Source organism: Lutzomyia longipalpis, chromosome 4 (assembly GCF_024334085.1).
Source record: "Lutzomyia longipalpis isolate SR_M1_2022 chromosome 4, ASM2433408v1".
Taxonomy (NCBI): Eukaryota; Metazoa; Arthropoda; class Insecta; order Diptera; family Psychodidae; genus Lutzomyia; species Lutzomyia longipalpis.
Window position 1 is genome coordinate 9,750,949 of NC_074710.1, and position 16,201 is coordinate 9,767,149.

At 35.3% G+C, this 16,201-nt stretch overlaps 2 protein-coding genes across 2 annotated transcripts in view; one reads left to right on the forward strand and one right to left on the reverse strand.

Moving 5' to 3' along the window:
• LOC129796083 (MOXD1 homolog 2) overlaps positions 1 to 16,201 on the reverse strand; it is a 271,362-nt gene that overhangs the window by 192,060 nt on the left and 63,101 nt on the right. Inside the window, exon 3 of the mRNA XM_055837796.1 lies at positions 6,450 to 7,162. Coding sequence (XP_055693771.1) covers positions 6,450 to 6,698 — 249 coding nt within the window. The 5' untranslated portion in view covers positions 6,699 to 7,162. The remainder of the gene's footprint in view (positions 1 to 6,449; positions 7,163 to 16,201) is intronic.
• Positions 8,305 to 16,201, forward strand: part of LOC129796081 (long-chain-fatty-acid--CoA ligase 6) — a 215,337-nt gene continuing 207,440 nt past the window's right edge. The window contains exon 1 of the mRNA XM_055837793.1: positions 8,305 to 8,316. The gene's annotated coding sequence lies outside the window, so the exon portion shown is untranslated. The remainder of the gene's footprint in view (positions 8,317 to 16,201) is intronic.

Consider the following 16,201-nt stretch of genomic DNA (forward strand, 5'->3'; position numbering starts at 1 on the left):
AGATGATTGAAGGTTCAGCCAAGGTAGAAAGAAATTCAATATATGCAAATTTGTCGATTCTACCATCTCACATTTCATCGATGCTCCTGCCAATACATGGATCTATTGCCCCCCTTCAAAGACAGATTCTTCAAGCTTTCGTAGATTTTTTTAATGATGTTTTCCTCAATTATCGCGTGATAGGGTGGTTGCAGATTCAAAACGCGGCAGGGCTCTTTTTTTTTGTATTCTTTTTGGCTCATAAATGGAGGAAATTGGGAAAAACAAGGATTTTCGTGTGATCTTCATACACAAATTCACTTAAAAATACTTAAGGGAAGTAAACAAGAAATGGTGTTGCTGTAAAAAGGATTGATAAAGAAAGTTTAAAGAGTATATTTTTATTAATTAGTTTTTAGGACTTTTTCTGATGTTTAAAAGATGTTTTAAGCAAATGTTCTGAACATACTTGTGCCCTTCTTCAAGACAAATCAATTAGCTTTCTAAAGAAGGAAGCAAGTTATTCCGAAACATTGATTTAAATTTTTTTTTACACCAAAATAAGATCAAAAATACAATTTTTCAATATCCTAAATAATTCTTAATTTTTGGCAGAAATGCACTTTTTTCTTAAATTATCTTGAAAACTAAATCTCTACCAGGCGCCTCCATCTAATTTATTACCTCAACCCTCTTTGATATCTACAAAAAAAACTGTTTATGGATTTTTATTGCATTTTCTGTAATTTCCAATTAAGTTTATTTGAATTCTGAATTTTCCTTTATAGCTACAACCCCCCGTAGTACACTGCCATGCATTGTAATCATCCCTTGGTTGATGTTCCTCCATGATTTCTTCCCCGAAAAAAAAAACATGCAAAATAGGGCGAGCATGGATGTGTTCGTGTTACAAGAAAAGGGAAGATTTCGGAATTGGCTTTCAAATAACGTTCATGGTGACAAATTGAGAAAATCCCTGCCCGATAGATTTTTACCCGAAATTTCCATCATAGATTCCCAATTTCCATATAATACAGAAAAAAGTCAGCAAGATAGAAGAAGACATGCTGAGATATTACTTCTTTCTACCCGTATCTATTGTGAGTTTGCTAAAATTGAAATTACACTGCCCAAAGGAGCTTAAAGACTTCACTTCGTTCTGCATTTTGCAAGAATTCCTCAGCAGTTTTTTCACCGTTTTTGCCTCTTCTACGGATTTTCCATCTCCACATCGATGAGACATTGTGGAAGTCATTTTATGGAATCTCTCAGATTTTCTATCTCTTAATTTTTCCCCTCGATATTGTGTTGGGTATAATATCTCAAGTTTTGCCATCCACACCAAGAGTCATGGAAGAATCTAATTTCCTAATGCAATTTAAACATTTTTTACTTATATTTTACAATACATTGTGTGATTCGTAAATTAGGATCTTCTTGAACTTATTATATACCTCACACCACCTACATAAACCCATAAAGGACTGTCTCAGCTGAATTTTATGTACAATGCTACAATAAAGAAATCACAGAGGGGGTACCGAAGGAAATCACGCAGGATTTGTGACTTTAAGTAGATAAGTTTCTCACTTTCATTTTGAAACTTTTCAGGGGTGCTACTTTATTTCCTCTTTTTTTGCCTAAAATGGGAGGGTAGATGGACATTTTTTCTTTCTTTTCGTACTTTCAATCTACTACTTTGTTGGATTTTACGTTGTTCACAACATTGTTTAAAATGATTGGAAGATTTTGTAGTTTGATTAGATACTTTTAAGGTTTCTTTGGGATTTCTTTTTGATCTCTTCATTATTAGTAATTCTAATCCTTCAAATCTAAAAATTCTTTACAAATTTAAATTTTGAATTATTGTCTTATAATTTTTGACAGAACTTCATATGACAATCTTTTTTTGACAGAACCTAATGGACGAACATTATATTTGACAGAACTTTATTCGACAAACGTTATTGTGACAGATCTTCATTTTTTTAGAAGTTATATTTGAGGAAATATTATTTTACAAGCATTCTTGACATGACTTCATATGACAAACGTTTTTTGACAGAACTTCATGTACGAACATTATATTTTGACTGATTTTCATCCGATAGTTTTTATTTTTAACTAAATTTTTTGACAAAAATTACTTATTTTTGACAGAGTTTCATTTGGTAGACGTTATTTTTAACAAATCTTCATTCGAAAAACGTTTTTTTGACAGAATAGAATTTGACAAGAATTATTGACAGAACTGAATTTAAATTGAATTTGACAGACATTATTTTTGACAGAACTTCATTTGACAGACATTGTTTTTGACAGAACTTCATTCGACAGACATTATTTTTGACAGAACTTAATTTGACAGACATTCTATCTGACAAAAACTTCATTTGACAGATAATGACATCAATTCGACATGCAATTTAAAATAAAAGTGAAGTGAACACACGGAATTTGAAACCAAATAAAAAAAATTTAGCTTCATTGAATTTATATTTCCTTTCCAAAATACACAAACAAGAAACTTTTATTGTTTTAATTTTCAATTTGATCAAAATTCATTTTTATTTGCAAATCAATAGGACAAATACAAACTTTTTCGGAACAAAAAGCAAGATATGGTGCTTTTCGAAAGTTTTCTCCCCCTCGAAAAAAAAGAGGAAGAAAGAGTCCTTCCAAGCGCAAAAAAACCGTCAAAAAATTAGGTCAATGGCTGTGGTGTTCCCCAACTTCAACCACCAATGTGTCCCATGTTGTTCTACCCCCTTTTTTTCTGCTGAACTTTTTATTTCACGCTCGATGGCTTAAGAGCAAACAATGTTGAAATAATTAAAAACGATAGAAGAAAGTCAGAGAGGACTACGCTGCTGTGGAGGCAAAAAAAAGGAGGTCGTACAGAAGTGTTTGCATGAAAATCATTTCAGTACCTTCGTGTGGGATGTGCCACGGTGACAGTGGTTTTTTTTTTGTTCAAGGGAATGGGGGTGGTTGTGAAAATCAACTTTTAACACCTTTCTTTGATTCGGCGGTTCTTTTTTTTGCTGAATGCGGCAGAAAAAAAATCCAGGAGAAGCATCGAAATGGAAATCCCGGGGTACATGGCGAATAAATTGCGAGGTTGAAAGTTCTCGTAGGGGGATGGAAAAAAATTCACTGACAAGACATCCTGCGTCAGCAACCAACGCGATAATATGGTCGTCTTCGGCGTCCCTGGAGCGCGTCGGTGCTCGAGTTGGGTTGGCACTGAGGGGGGTTGTGCGGTGGGATGATAAAGAGGCGGAATTGTTGGGAGACAACAAAAAAATAAAAGGGAAAACACAGAGGGGGTGGAACAAGTCTCTCAAACGTTGACGCCACCTGAGGCAACTTTATGTTATTGTTTTGTAGTCCTCAATTTCAGGACAATTCGCGCGGTTTGTGGGAATTGTTTTATAGTCCTAAAATCCAAAACATTTTATGAACATTTTTTTTAATATCATGACTTTTGCGCTTTCTGTTTCAGCTTTAAAACAAATATGGAGGCGCCAGGTAAAATACCAGGCGTCTCCATTTAATTTCTATTCACATGATTCACATTAAATGTAATGAAACATTTGGAGCTTTCATATTAAGCGTTATTGAATAAAAAAGCTCATTTCCAATTTCCTCTTTAAGGAAAAACACGTGAATTTTACGGGAAAAATCTCATTTGATTGATTAAGTATTTTATCTGAATTTCTGGATTTGATGGCGTCTCTTTTTTTTTGCTCCCCCAACTCTCATGCTCTTCGAAATTGAAGACACGTGTTTGGGAATTTTCCTTTTTTCCTCTCTTCGCTCTCAAATTGACATAAATGATTAATTCTTGAGCATTTTCTCACAGAGTGATCGAGAAATATTTTGGATTCGTTTCTGTTAACATTAAAAGTTGAAATTTTAGAAGAAATTCTTGAAATTTCAGGGATTTCTTTTGGTCACTGAATACGACCCAATAAATGATTAATTTTTTCTAAAAAATGGCGCTGCTAAACCAAAAAGACCAAAAATTATATTTTAAAGAAAAATTATTGCAAAGTTTGAATTTAGGGGTTACATGGGGCAAATGAGGATGGATACTTGTGTGTCACGTTTGACAAACAATCCAAACCACCAGATGCGGTCTACGTGTAAAACACATCAAACGCAAATTTAATTGAGTCTCTTACCGGAATAATGGCGACAGCGCGTGTTGGTGCGACAGTAGCGCCAAAAAATCCACCACGGCACACGCATTAAAATTAAATCACACGCGAAAATGGTATGGGGGTGGGGTGAAGCTCTCATCGCGGATGAATCGTGTTTGTTGGCGTGTGGATTATAATTTAATCATACTGAAACATGCGCCACCCCCGCAATTCATGGCGTAGCACAAGGAGTACATGTGGTGCTTCCCTCTCAGTGCTCGTATTCAGCATCGTAACAAGTAAGTTAAACAAGATGAGACACCTCCATGGTGCGATGAAGAGGAGAAGTAAAGATGAAAATACCAAGAAGAATAAATTAACGCATTTCCCGAAAGCCATTTCTAATATACTTAATGCATTACTCGAGACACCGCACACTCAGAAATCGTTCTATGCGCGGCGTTGTAATGGGGTCAGGAATTGGGTATTGTTTCATCGCACTAAGAGACGTGCACTTGAGGAATTTTTACCAATATTTCCCACATTCAAATATTGATGGAGGAGGTGAATAACCGCCACAGCTTGATGTGAAAATGAAATTTTATTCAGAAGCCATTCTGAAAAAAAAAGGGAGAAGACTTCAATATTTTGATGGTTCTTTTTCAAGTGCCGCACCCGCCACATAACACTCTCTCGACAGACAAAAGGAGCCCATTCGGAGGCGGCGTTCCATGGAAAATAAAACTGAAAGGATGATGCTATACTTTTTATAGGATTCATTCGTAAATATGAAAAGGATGAATGGGGAATTTGAATAAATATGTCTCGCCGGTGCTTTCGTTTTTGAAAGACCTCTGTACGTGTATAAATTTCATTAATTCTGTCTTCAGACATTAGAAAATGCCTTTTGAAAAGAAAGAGAAAATAAATTTGAGGTTATATCAGCGCCATTTTGGACGCTAACATCTTCCCGCCACTAGCGTCGATGTGGTTAATCTGGTAACTAATTAATCCTAATAATTAATTTCTGCAACAGAGATCTTTCTCGATTTTTCTCCAAGATTTTTCCTCAATTTTCTGAATGTGTATGGAAAAATTATAGAAGGAAGGCTGTGTTTCAAATAAGGATCTACCCACTGAATTAAATTATAAAGCAATATCAAAATGAAATATAAATTGGAAGCTTATGTTTATGTCGTTAGTATCTTTGCGGTATCGAAGATAGTAGGTTAATCGAGCAAGAAAATGCAGAGGGTTGGACGGCACTTTGCACCACCAACTTGCGGGGTAGTGTCGTCGTCAACATTCACAAAGAAACTCCCTTAGCCAGCAACCCGCACGTCAGACCGTACAGAGCAAATTTACCGACACTCACCATGAAGACATCTACCAAATAGTGACAGTGGTGTAATGTCTTGTGAGCAGTAGCAAAGTAAACGCTTGAAGGATGAGTTTAAAAGAGGTATTGTATAAGGTAAGAAATAAATCCCAAAACTTAATTATTAAGTTATGAAAAAAAAACTAATAATTTTTATCGAAAAGTACCTAAAATTAGGATCAGAACTACATTAAAAATTTTTAAGGGAACCTTTTAGAATGAAATTTTGAAAATTATTTTACGCCAGGTTGTAAAATAAACGAATGAGATGCCCCTTATGTGGATTGAATAATGAGAAACTTGAGAAGCCACCGAGTGAGAATATTCCATCTCGGAAATTGTATAAATTATTACCCTGCGTCCTCGTAAGCTATATATACCTTACATATATATCTAACCATCTTTTGCCAAAGTGTTTCGGTATTTATTCATTATTAATGTGTTTCTGACACCACTTTCATCGTCAGGTGGTCTCCCAGGGATGATGTGGCATCCTCCCTGGTATTTTCGTTGAATTTATCCTAACACCCACTTTTGGCACAGCCAGCATGGACACAGGGATTCCAAGAAAGGAAGGCTCTCTGTATTATATGCTTAAGTATTGGTATAAGCACAGGAATTTTCCCAAAAAGCGCTAAGACGTGAAATTAAGGAGATTTCCCCTTTAATAAACTCACAGAGAATTTTCTCACATTTTCTCATGAGCAAATCAAGGGGGTTCCGTTAATGGTATGTCGTGCTATATCGCAAATTGATGCAAAATGGGGGTGTCAATCATTTGGTGGTTGTGTTTAAAAAATTATCAACCATGCCAAAAAAGTAATTGATTGATGCCTCATCTTATGACATCGTAATGGTTTCCCTTCGTTGTCAGGAAAAGTTCTTGTCCAATAGGGGAGGGGGGGAAGTATTTCTCAAGGGAGGGAAAATTGTAAGAGAAAACTTACCTGAAAGTATGGCTGTCCTTGGTCGATCCATCCGATGGCCATGTCAGCACCAGATAACGTTCCATCTTCGGAAAATCCAACACCAATGTAGCCGTGTGTCTTTGCCTGAACCTCCATTGTTATTTCCGCACCCCGTACTGTCCAGAGGAGGCGGAAGTTGTCATTGAAGTCCACAGCGTGATCCCAATTAGCACCCCATGCCCCACTGAGGCACACAATCACCAAAAGTAACACCATTTTCCCCAACATTGTCACTAGTTTTTCCTTCCAACACAACAAACAATCCTCAGAAAAATCCCCAACCAAAAAGTTTTTCCACACACCCCAAAGCACAAATTGAATATTTATCGGCTTCGGAATTAATTCAATTCGGGCATGTAGAGAGACAAATCAATGGGGGATGATCTTCAATATTAATTAAACTTCCCTTTGCGCGATGTCTTTACTTCGTCCTCCCACTGGGATATAATCACAATTTGCACGCGAACAATCCCTGATGGAAACTCCGAAGAATTTTACTTTCTCAACACACATAAAATATCACCATCACACAGTTTTTCCCACATATACTCAGCACACACCCTACCAACTTTTCCGGGAGAGTCACAGAAGGAGAAGAAGAAAAAAACTTCCCTCGAAGCGACTTTCAGGGCGGATTATCCGAAGTATATAGCAACTTTGACCGTCTGGACTTGTCAGATCTCCTTCGGCATCTGGAAGAAAAATGGTACAAGTTAGTGAATTTATATACACAAACCATGCGCCACCCACTATCCATCCCCACAATGCTCCATTTATGCTATATAATTTACTTATAGGGAGATGTTCTAGTAAGATTTGTCATAGAGCTATGCTGTATGTCGATTTAAAGTGCCTCATGTTGTGCATTTGCACCATTCAAAGGCACCCCAGAAGGAAGTGCATTTTACCATGAAGAATTACCATGAACACTCGGAGAAAAAATTGTGGAAAAATTAGAAGACTTTTTTTTCTAATTTAGCCTTTAAGAAAATAAATATTCTTTATCTCATAATGATATTAATTTTAAAAGAATTAAAATGATTTAAAAAATATTCTTGTGTTGAAAATATTAGTTTGAAAAAAAAATTCTTTTGTTTAGAATATTTTGTTGAACAGAATATATTCTTCTGTTGAGAATATTTCTTTGAAGAAAATATTCTGTTGAAAATATTATATTTCCGAAAATAATCTCCTATTTAGAATATTTGTTTAAAGAGAATATATTCTACTGTTGAAAATAGTCTTGTGAAGAGAATATTCTTCTATTCAGAATATTTTGTTGAGGAGAATTTTCGTTTTACAAAGAATATTCCTTTGAAAATAATATTCATCTGTCGAGAATATTTTTTCTACAGAGAGTATTCTTCAGTTGAAAATATTCTTTTACTGAGAATATTCTTGTATTGAAAATATTCCTTTGAAAAGAATATGTTAGAGGTCGTCCCTACTTACAAAGGTGAGAACGTAACAGAATATTTATCTGTTGAGAATATTATTATGAAGAGAATATTCATCTTTTGAGAACATTATTTTGAAGAGAATATTCATCTGTTAAGAATATTTATTTGAAGAGAATATATTCTTCTATTGAAAATATTCTTTTGAAGAAAATATTCTTCTATTGAAAATATTCTTCTGTTAAAATATTCCTTGGAAGAGAATGTTCTCATATAGAAAATATTATTTTGCTGAAAATTTTAATTTTCCTAAATAATATTCTTTTGAAGAAAATTTTCTTTTTTTAAAAAATATTTTTTCAAATGAAATTATTCTTTTTTTTTCATAAAAAATACAAGAAAATTAAAATTATCTTTGTTTAGACTAGGAAATGATTTTTTCTAATATAACCCAACATTAAAAGAAATCTTTTAAAATAATATTTAAATTAAAGTTTCCAACTAAGCTTTAAAATTTTTGGATTAAATTTCTCTCAGTGCAACAGTGTGGTGCTTCCATATGCAAACAGTGACCTATACATAATTGCAAGATATGATAAGATGAGTGAATGATGAGGAGCGACACTTTAATCTCTCGCTTGCACTCTTATCTGATTTAGCTATTAATCAAGCATAAATGGAGAGAAATAGTTTCACTCTCGAAAGAGCAGCTTTCGCGTGGAATGCCGGCAAAAAAAACGCGCCATCAACTTTTGACAAAGTGACGCCAATTTTCTATTCAACGCATACATATACTTAGGAGAAGATGCAGCAAATTGGTTGTGAGTGAATGGACATTAATTAGGGCTTGTCGTCTTGGCGAGTGATGTAAGAAGAGGCCGTCTGTGGTCATCTGCGACAAGAATCGTCGTAATAAAATAATATGTGTCAATCATAAATTTCCGCTTGTTTTGCTGCTATAAAAATTGTCATTGGGGGCAACACAAAAGGAATCCATCAACACCACCCCAATGTGTGTGACGGCGAGGTGATGTATTTCAGTTGCTTTGATGACGACGCGAGAATCTTTTTATTTGTTTATACCCATAAAATAAGAGATATTTTACATTTTCACGTCTCTCCACTTGGCTATTAATGAAGTGTCGTAAAATTTCTCCGGATTTAGAACATACATCGATGATTTTCCTATATACTATCTATGTGATTTTTTTATATACATACATATAACGATGTCGCTTAATTTTCATGCGTAGAGAAAAGAAAACTTTATTCTCTCGACTTACATCCTCAAGCGTAAGGAATGTTGAATGAAATATTATCTTCCACGCAGAGATAGGAATTCTCTGTGAAATTTTTCCTTCTATATCTCCTAAATGAAATTATATCGTTTTAGCTTCTTGTTTTGCCCTTTTCCTCTCTAAACTTACTTTTTAATTTTAATAGAATAAAATTTTGAAGTCATTTTCATTTGAAATTTTCTTATATTGAGTTTTCCAAATTAATTTTCATATCGGTTTCATTTGTCTTTTTAATAATTCTTTAGGATAAATTTAGAAACATATATCGACAGTAAATTACATTGTGAATGTTACAGTGAAAATTTCTCTTTGATAATTTAAGCTCCAACGAGGAACTTTTGACTTTTTAATTTTCCAAAAATTCCTCATTTAAACGGCAGACTTAACTGCCAATCAGATGTCAGGTCAATAACATATCAAGCATGAATTGATTGATTTTCCAAACAAGAATTAACGCCAAAGAGCGGAAACAGCGAGCTTTCGTGGCTGAATTTATTTTAAATTAATTTGACAATATGACAACATGTTTCCGATAAAATTTTAGGCTTCCGATTGACATGAATGTCAAATATCGTTGAGCTTTCGGGTAGCATCGTGTGCATTCGTGTGTCAAAAATCTTTTTTTTTTAATTTGAATGAATGAAATTTGATTGAATTGCCATCTATGACAACTAATTTCTTACGTAAAAAAAAAACGGGAAAGAAATTCTTTAGCTTTATCTTATTTCCCAAAGATTCTTTTTTTTCCCTTAGAATATTCCTGAAAAATCCAATGGAATTTGTCCCCATAGATGCTAATTGACAAATCGATAATTTCTGAGGTCAGCGCCGCTGCTGCACCCAAGAGCATAAGCGGAAAAGGCATCACCGTCACTCCCAACTAAATATTGACATTCAGCAAATTTATATTCATTCTCTCAATTGAAATATTTACACAAATAATATTTCATGTCTAGTCCTTTATATATTTGTTCGTGTCTGCTCTGGAGATTTTCTATGTGCGCTCTGCTCTGGCTTCTCATCTTTATTTATTTACAAATTCAATTTAAATTGTGATAATGCCCAAGTTAGCAGCATCGGTATACCACAACGCGGATGGGTCAGTCTATGCGTTGTAATTTAATTTGTGAGTAGTATTAGTAGGCAAAGGTGATTTTTTTTTTTATGAAATTCATCAATTCGAAAGACAAAAATGGTTATATCTCAAGTTCTATTGCACATACAGAAATTTCTTGACTATTTCTGGAAAGGTATTGAAATAAGCTATAATCTGACATATATTTCGATACATTCCAAGGTCACCTCCAGAACACAAAATGGCGGATTTTTGTTCAACAAAAACAGTTTTTTGCACTTTTCGTCCTAAAGGAATGGTTCTAGAGGTTTCTGATGTTCTAGAAAGTTGTAGAGTTTTGCAAAACCTTTAATTTGATACTAAGATGAGCAAAATCGGTCAAGCGGTTCAAGAGATATGGCTCTTAGAACTTTTCAAATTCAAGAATTTTTCAAATGGCTATATCTTCTAAACGGCGACATAGATTTTCTTCATTTTCGGACTGGTAAAAGATATTGAGTCAGGCTACAACATATCAAAATTTAAAGGAAATCTATAACAGATGTTGGGAGATATAGCCCCTTAAAGTTAGGTAATTTTTGTTTTTGATTTTAGCGCCTCTTGCGGATGTTTTTGGAACTTGGAATATTCTAGACATTTGTAGGGCTTCTTGAAACCTTTCATTTGATACCAAGATCGTCAAAATCGGTCAAGCCTTTCTCGAGTTATAACGAAAAAACACTTTTTGCTTTAGACCGCCATATTTGCTAAACGGCTTGACCGATTTCCAAGTATGAGTTATCGACGAAAACGTCTCACTGAGCACTACAACATACTAAAATTTCAGACCTCTAACTATAAGGGAAGTGGTTGCCGGTATTTCAAAATGGCGGACGGCGGCCATTTTGAATTTTGAAAATGTGAAAAAATGAAATTTTACACCCACATTTCTATAGAAAACTTCAAACGCGAAGTCTCTATCTGTTACCGTTCTCGAGATATAAGGCGAAATGTGGAGTCCAGGCCGGCAGGCCGGCAGGCCGGCAGGCCGGCCGGCAGGCCGGCCGGATCAAAAATTTTCCACCACCATTTTCGTAATGTGGGATGTCTAAAACGTGCTCATACCAAGTTTGAGCCCGATCTGAGGTGGTCGGTTTTTCCGATGATTACAATACTTGGTATGCCACGACTGTGGTATACCAACTAATTGTGATAATGCCCAAGTTAGCAGCATCGTCTGAAAGTTAAAATCAACACCAAAACTACCCCCCCTTGCCCCATAGCAAATAAATTTCCACACAGCTTTCCAACACAATCCTGGCCCACCTCCACCCCGCAAATCAACACAACACAAGCTATTAGTTGGTATACCACAATCGTGGCATACCAAGTATTGTAATCGTCGGAAAAACCGACCACCTCAGATCGGGCTCAAACTTGGTATGAGCACGTTTTAGACATCCCACATTACGAAAGTGGTGGTGGAAAATTTTTGATCCGGCCGGCCGGCCTGCCGGCCGGCCTGCCGTTGGTCCCCATTTTGCCTTATAGCTCGCGAACGGTAATAGATAGAGACTTCCGGTTTAAAGTTTTCTATAGAAATGTGGGTGTAAATTTTCATATTTTTGCATTTTCAAAATCCAAGATGGCCGCCGTCCGCCATTTTGGAACACTGTCAACCACTTCCTTTATAGCTAGAGGTCTGAAATTTTAGTATGTTGTAGAGCTCAGTGAGACGTTTTCATCAACAATTCATACCTCAAAATCGGTCAAGCCGTTTAGCAAATATGGCGGCCTAAAGCAAAAAGTGTTTTTTCGATATAACTCGAGAACGGCTTGACCGATTTTGACCAACTCAGGCTCAAATGAAAGGTTTCAAGAAGCCCTATAACTCTCTAGAACATTCCAAGTTCCAAAAACATCCGCAAGAGGCGCTAAAAACAAAAACAAAAATTGCCTAACTTTAAGGGGCAATATCTCCGAATCCCGATTATAGATTTCTTTGAATTTTTGATATGTTATAGCAGGACTAATAATCTTACTCCAGTCCGAAAATGAAGAAAATCTATGTCGCCGTTTAGAAGATATCGCCATTTGAAAAATTCTTGAATTTGAAAAGTTCTAAGAACCATATCTCTTGAACGACTTGTCCGATTTTGTTCAACTTGGTATCAAATTAAAGGTTTTGCAAAACTCTAAAACTTTCTAGAACATCAAAAATCTCTAGAACCATTCCTTGAGGTCAAAAAATGCCAAAAACTGTTTTGGTAAAACAAAAATCCGCCATTTCGTGTTCTAGAGGTGACCTTGAAAATAATTGAGATATATATCAAATGATAGCTTATTTCAAGACCTTTCCAAAACTAGTCACGAAATTTCTGTAGGTCTAATAGAACCTAAGATATGAGCATTTTTATCTTTCAAATTGATGAATTTCAGAAAAAAATCAACTTTGCCTACTAATACTCACAAATTAAATTACAACGCATTGACTGACCCACCCGCGTTGTGGTATACCAACTCTTATAACTGGACGCGTTATGATTGACTTTATAAAATTATAAAGTATATGCACCACCAACTTCTGAATGGATTCAAATGGAAAATCTTCTGGTTCACAGAGGAAGATTCTCATTAAAGTTTTCGTACATGAAATTCGCATTTGCTTTCTGCCCGCCACTAAATTCGTCTTGCATCTCAAGAGACAAAACTTATTTTCCTCCCAAAAATTTTCCCTTTTGTCATGCTCAATTTTTTTCATTGAGCAAAAAAGGAAAGGAAAAACCAGAGAGAGCTTTTCTAAGCTGAAGCACAAAGCTTTTATGGTCCTTCAACATTGACAAAATGTAATGTAAATGTTTGTACAAAGTGCAAGACAATTTGGTTGTGTTTGCTTAGCTGAAAGAGTGTAAATCAAAAATACCTGCAGAAATTCTGCAGGATTTTGCACATCATTTCCATGGTATTTTCCCAAGTTTAGCCATGTTGTAAAGTCTTGATTGTATATAAGGTAAATTTTCGTGAAAATAAATAACAACATGAATACGATGTAACAACATGTCAGTTTTTCATTTAAATCCCATTCTGAATGCAATTGCAAAATATATGCGAGTTATATGCTTATTTTTGCAATGTTGCTGATGATTGTGATGAAGTTTGCAAACTACATGATGTGAAGAAAAAGCAAGAGGGGAAAGAAATTTATTCATTTTGGGGATTTTCATACATTTATTCACAGATACACATCATACAAATAAACAAATAGTTAGCACAAAAAAAAAGTATTCAAGAAAAACTTTAACGCTGTGTCCAGCAATGAGATGCAGATGAAAATATAACAAGCCACGCCCCTATTATATATCGATCATGAAGCATATGCATCGCACTGTTTTAAATTGATAATTTAACATTTTTATGAAAGAAAAATTAAAAGTAACAACGAGGAAAAAGCTTTTGTATTTTTTTTCTTGTGAAAAATGTTTCCTTGCTATTTTCAAGGGATAAATGAAAATTTTCTTTAGCTTTTTTTGATTTTTTTTAGACTATACTGAAATTTTTCTGTTCTTTCGAAATACATTACAAGAGAACTAAAATGAATAAGTTCCTTTCTATTTTAATCTACTAGTTAATATTTCGTAGAAAAATTTAAGAATATGACTTTTTCTAACCTGATGAATGGAATACATATCTCCGTAAAGTTTTTAATTTTTTTTTGACAATAATAAAATAGAACTTTTAAGACTTTTAATCAGAAGCAAGACTTTGTATAGGTACTTCAATGGCAAAAAGAATTCTCTATTTGTTCACATTTTAACGTAAAATTACCACCAAAAGTATATCGTCAAAGTACTTTGAATTTCAACTGTAAAATACTTTATTTTGCTTTTCAACATCATCAACAATTTGAACTTTGAGTTTATGCAGACGCACACAGAGTCTTCCATCTCACCCAGAATGTACACAAAATGAGATCTCGAAGCATGAAACATGAGGTAGAGGTGGATGGGGTTTGTTAGACAGCTCTAGTTGGGGGTGTTGGGTGGTGCGGAAAGTAAAACATATAAAACTCCTTGAATATATAGACCCTGAGAAACGAAATAGAGCAACAATTCTCTCTTGTAGTTTCCCGGAGAAACTTACAATGATGCTGCAGTGCCCGAAGGGGGGTGAAATTGCGCATTTTATGTCCCATTTCCCGCATCCAAACTTTATTTACGCCCCCCAGCATTGGAGTGTCCACAGGAGATGCACTAATACTTCCACTGGTACGTACACGTCTCTCTCCACACGGGGGATGGTAAGTCACGAAAAATGCATATAAAGAAGATAGTTTTGGCTATTCCCTACCTCCAACACGGTTGAAGAAGTGAAGGAGAAAAAACAAACACTAAAAGTGCTAACAAAGAGAACATTTCCCAGGGAATGCTTGTTTCGCACTTTCTCCTGAGATTGTTGTGCAAGTCCGCGAAAAAGTTGCACCATTTATCAGGTACCGTACCTACTATACATACAATATAAAACAAAGTTTCCTTTCGGGCTAAAAAGTAATGAAATTCATGGGAGAAACTTTGAAAAATTATCTTCGAAAAGTCCATGCAAAGGTGTTGTGAAGAATCTGCCTGATTGCTTCAAGCATTTTTAGCACTAGATGGCGTTGATTTTTTTGTCAAAGTTACCTATAAATTCTACAGGAGTAAAAAAATCATCTAATTGATAGAGTTTTGTTCTTATTTTTTGCATTTTCTTCGTTTGTTCTTGTGTTTGTTTTCCTGTTTATATATATATTTTGGCGCTACGTCCCATATAGGAACAGGGCCGGCCGCCCTATATGATGTTGTTGTTCTCCTTGCGGAGAAGTAGTGGGCGGCTTGCTGGATACTACCACGTGTGGGCCATTTTACGGATAGGAGTGTATCTATCTCCTGATCCAACCGGTCTATCCAACTGTTTATATCTGCTTCAAATCTCTTAGCTAAACGGCTTGACCGATTGAATTGAGAGATTTTTTGTAAATTTTAACAGATCTATAGGGGAGGGCGGGGCTAATAAAGTCACTTAAGGGTTTAGAAAAAGCCTAAAATATCATATTTCCTAGCTAGATAGAACAAAATGATCTGAGAAAGAGTTGTAGGGCAGTAAATTTCCTAAAGAAATGAGTTATACATTTCGCTTGATCTGTTTGGGAAATATGATATTTTGAGCTTCTTCTAAACCCTTAAGTGACTTTTTTAACCCCGCTCTCCCCTATATTTTTTTATTTTCTAAGAAATCAAAATAAATTGATCGAATTACTCTCCACAACATAGAATGTTCTGACAAAATGTTAACCTACCCCAAAAGTGAGATTCTGCAAAATAAAATCACTTTAAAAAATTGGAACAAGGAAAAGCCTCAAAAATTCAATATAAAACTAATAAATTTACTACTCTATGTATGTAAATTCAATATGCAACTATTTTGTACACTGAGTTTGTGCACAAAATGTGACTGCAGAATACCTATATATGTATACATTTTAGCTGCCGGACTAGGAAGTGTGAAGTGAATTTCTGGTGATGTTTAGCCGGGAAAGAGTGAATGTTCCCATTGGGAGGCAATAAATCTGCATGTTGGTATAAATCAATTGAAATCCATTTATTTAATCCTCTCCAGAATCCCTCTTTGGTGTCCAACATTTATGGGATGTCTGTGTGCCACTGCAAAATAGCAAGGCAAAACGGAAAGCCACGATAGTGCTTGGGGGAAATACCTGTGATTTCCATGAGACTATTTTCAATTATCGGCCATCCTCTGTGTGTGTGTTGTGTACCTCTGGCCCACACCGTCATGTACCCCCGATCACCACCCTTATGGCATAGTGACTGTAACTGACTCAATGGACAACAAATGCATATAAGCGTGGTGGTAGTGGTGGGGGCGGGGGTTGATAAAACATTTACAATGTAGTTGGGATGATAACAAAGAGGGGTTGTGAAAAAAAGG